We start from the raw sequence: 2,254 nt of genomic DNA, 5'->3' as shown, positions 1-2,254 counted from the left end.
CCCTTCTGTGCACATAAGAAGAGGTGGAGCTCTGTCAAAGGAATAGTTTTTCACCACAATAGCGATGTTTGTGCTTGCACTCTAGCAACAACAAAGAAAAAGGTAATGGCTCTAGCAGTAAATCAGAAACATAAAATTAGGAGAAGAAACCCCACTTTGTAAACCTTTGCCACAAAGCTATAGCAACAACTCTTGTTAAACCCAAAGCTATACAATGATAAAAAGGCACTTACCACCATCCTGGTGTGAGAAACTCTGTGAAGGGAAAGAATAAGTTGTTTGGTTAAAACTTTTCTACTTTGAGTATAATTTGCATTAAGTCTTGATTTTTATGCTAGGATTGCTTTTATGGTTCCTTGTAATCTTTAAATGGGCAACTGGGGATGTAGCTCCTCAGGTTTAGGTGCCATTAGAGGCTGAGGGAGAGGTACATCATGTAACTAAAAGGAGAACACTGCTCTTTGTTGCAGACTGTAATGTTTAGAAGTGGCATTTGTGGTAAATACCATTATCTCTGGGTGCCACTGGGTGCAGGGAAGTTTAAGATGCCTTTCAGAATCCTGCTGAAATCTTTCAGTGAAGCCAAAAGCTCACATTGTTTCCCTCCAGATAAGCTAGGGAGATAGGCTCTGAAATCTCTCTTAAAAAAAAAGCTGGAGTGGGAAGAGGAAATCCCAATAACCCCACCAAAATAGATCTGATGTCTCTGCATCTTCTCTAGTCTTGTTCATCCTGGTTTGAGTGACATTCTCTGCAACTGCTCTCAGTCTTCCCATAAATGCATGAATTACAACTGCTACTTTCAAACTGTGTTCAGAGTCTCACTTGGTTTCAACCTGTGCCCGAGTGTCTTTTTTTTTTTTTATATATACCTTTTGCAAGTTGTCGAAGGATTTCTCAGTTTCCTTTAGTTTCTCCAAAATGATTTGTTCTTTGGCAGATATTTGGGATTCCTCACTTTCTAATTTCTGTATTTCTTGTTCCAGCCTGTCGAAGACATACAGACATGCACATACACACAAAAATAAAACATGTAAAAATTATTTTGATAAGCCATAGTTTCCTAGGTATTAATTATCATTTTAAGTGTCATCAGGAGTGACTTTCACTCTTGTTATTCACAACTGCTTTCCTAGTGTATGAAGGGCATGTGAACTATTTGTAAAACAGATCTATTTAAAAGAAAACCAGCAATTCTTATATTATCCACTCCTGCAAAAGCATACACAGATTAACTAAAAATATACCTTATTATCTCTTTACCCCAATTCCCATAACATCTCTCAGATACGCACTTCCATTTTAGAAATCACACTATGGGATATAACTGTATATATGCAGCAATAATTAGAGGATTAGGTGCCTTCTAATGCCTCCATACTCCAGACAATGAAACTGGAAACAGTTGTTGGAAGCATTTGTGTTAAGAATTCCACTTGAACCAGTACTCTGCCCACCCCCAACAATAACACTTTGGGGTATCCATCTGCGCTTTCTATTGTTACTGCATGATACTGGGGAAATCAGAGGCTTCATGTAATAAAATGCACAGGCTGCTCAGAAATAAATTTATTTTGCTAGGCAGTAAGCATTCAACAGTCTCATTTCTCTTGTTGAGACCTAATGGCACTCGCTCCTTAAAATGTGTAGATTAGGATTTGGGATAACCTTTAATCAGGGTTAGATTCTCCATTACTTTCACTTGAACCTCCTTTTGGTAACATGATTATGTAGGTGCAGGAATATTCCCTCTTTCTCTCTCTCTCTCTATTTTTGTGTATACCATCATATTTATTTTCTCACTTTTGAACAACAACAAAAAAAATCTGTAATATGAGATAAGATGATCACTTTTGAACAGGGATAGTTACCTAAAACTTCCTTTGTCTACAGAAAGATCTGTAGCTGCTCACAGCTTGTTGAACTATATTTCTTTGAATGCGACAGGTCAGCATTGCCCAGTACTTCCATTACCCATGGCTGCTTGCTCCTGCCTTTCTGCCACCACTTCTTAAGTGAAGGATCAGGGCAGTGCTCCAAGCTAAAGGGACACATTTATGCTCTTTCCCAGCCCTGCTCAGCACAGGATTTCATTAGTGCTTGTTCGATCACAAGGCAGAGGGGAAGCAGAAGGTGGCAGTGAGCAGCTAGGGAGGAGGAAGGGAGGGATTGCCCCTTTCAGGGTATTGACAGCTTGAGTTGCTTGTGAAATTCATGTGCCTAAATAGAGATGTAGAGGTTTAACTTGAACCCA

At 39.1% G+C, this 2,254-nt stretch overlaps 1 protein-coding gene across 1 annotated transcript in view; it reads right to left on the bottom strand.

Moving 5' to 3' along the window:
- LOC104530953 (paralemmin-2) overlaps nt 1-987 on the bottom strand; it is a gene marked incomplete at its 5' end in the record, with an annotated part of 15,549 nt that extends 14,562 nt beyond the window's left edge. The window contains 2 exons of the mRNA XM_010175698.1: nt 234-255; nt 873-987. Of these exons, the coding sequence (XP_010174000.1) occupies nt 234-255; nt 873-987 (137 nt within the window). The remainder of the gene's footprint in view (nt 1-233; nt 256-872) is intronic.
- Between the last annotated feature and the right edge of the window lie 1,267 nt (nt 988-2,254).

This window comes from Antrostomus carolinensis, unplaced genomic scaffold (genome assembly GCF_000700745.2).
Source record: "Antrostomus carolinensis isolate BGI_N321 unplaced genomic scaffold, ASM70074v2 scaffold3859, whole genome shotgun sequence".
Classification (NCBI taxonomy): Eukaryota; Metazoa; Chordata; class Aves; order Caprimulgiformes; family Caprimulgidae; genus Antrostomus; species Antrostomus carolinensis.
This window is presented reverse-complemented; position numbering and strand designations above follow the sequence as displayed.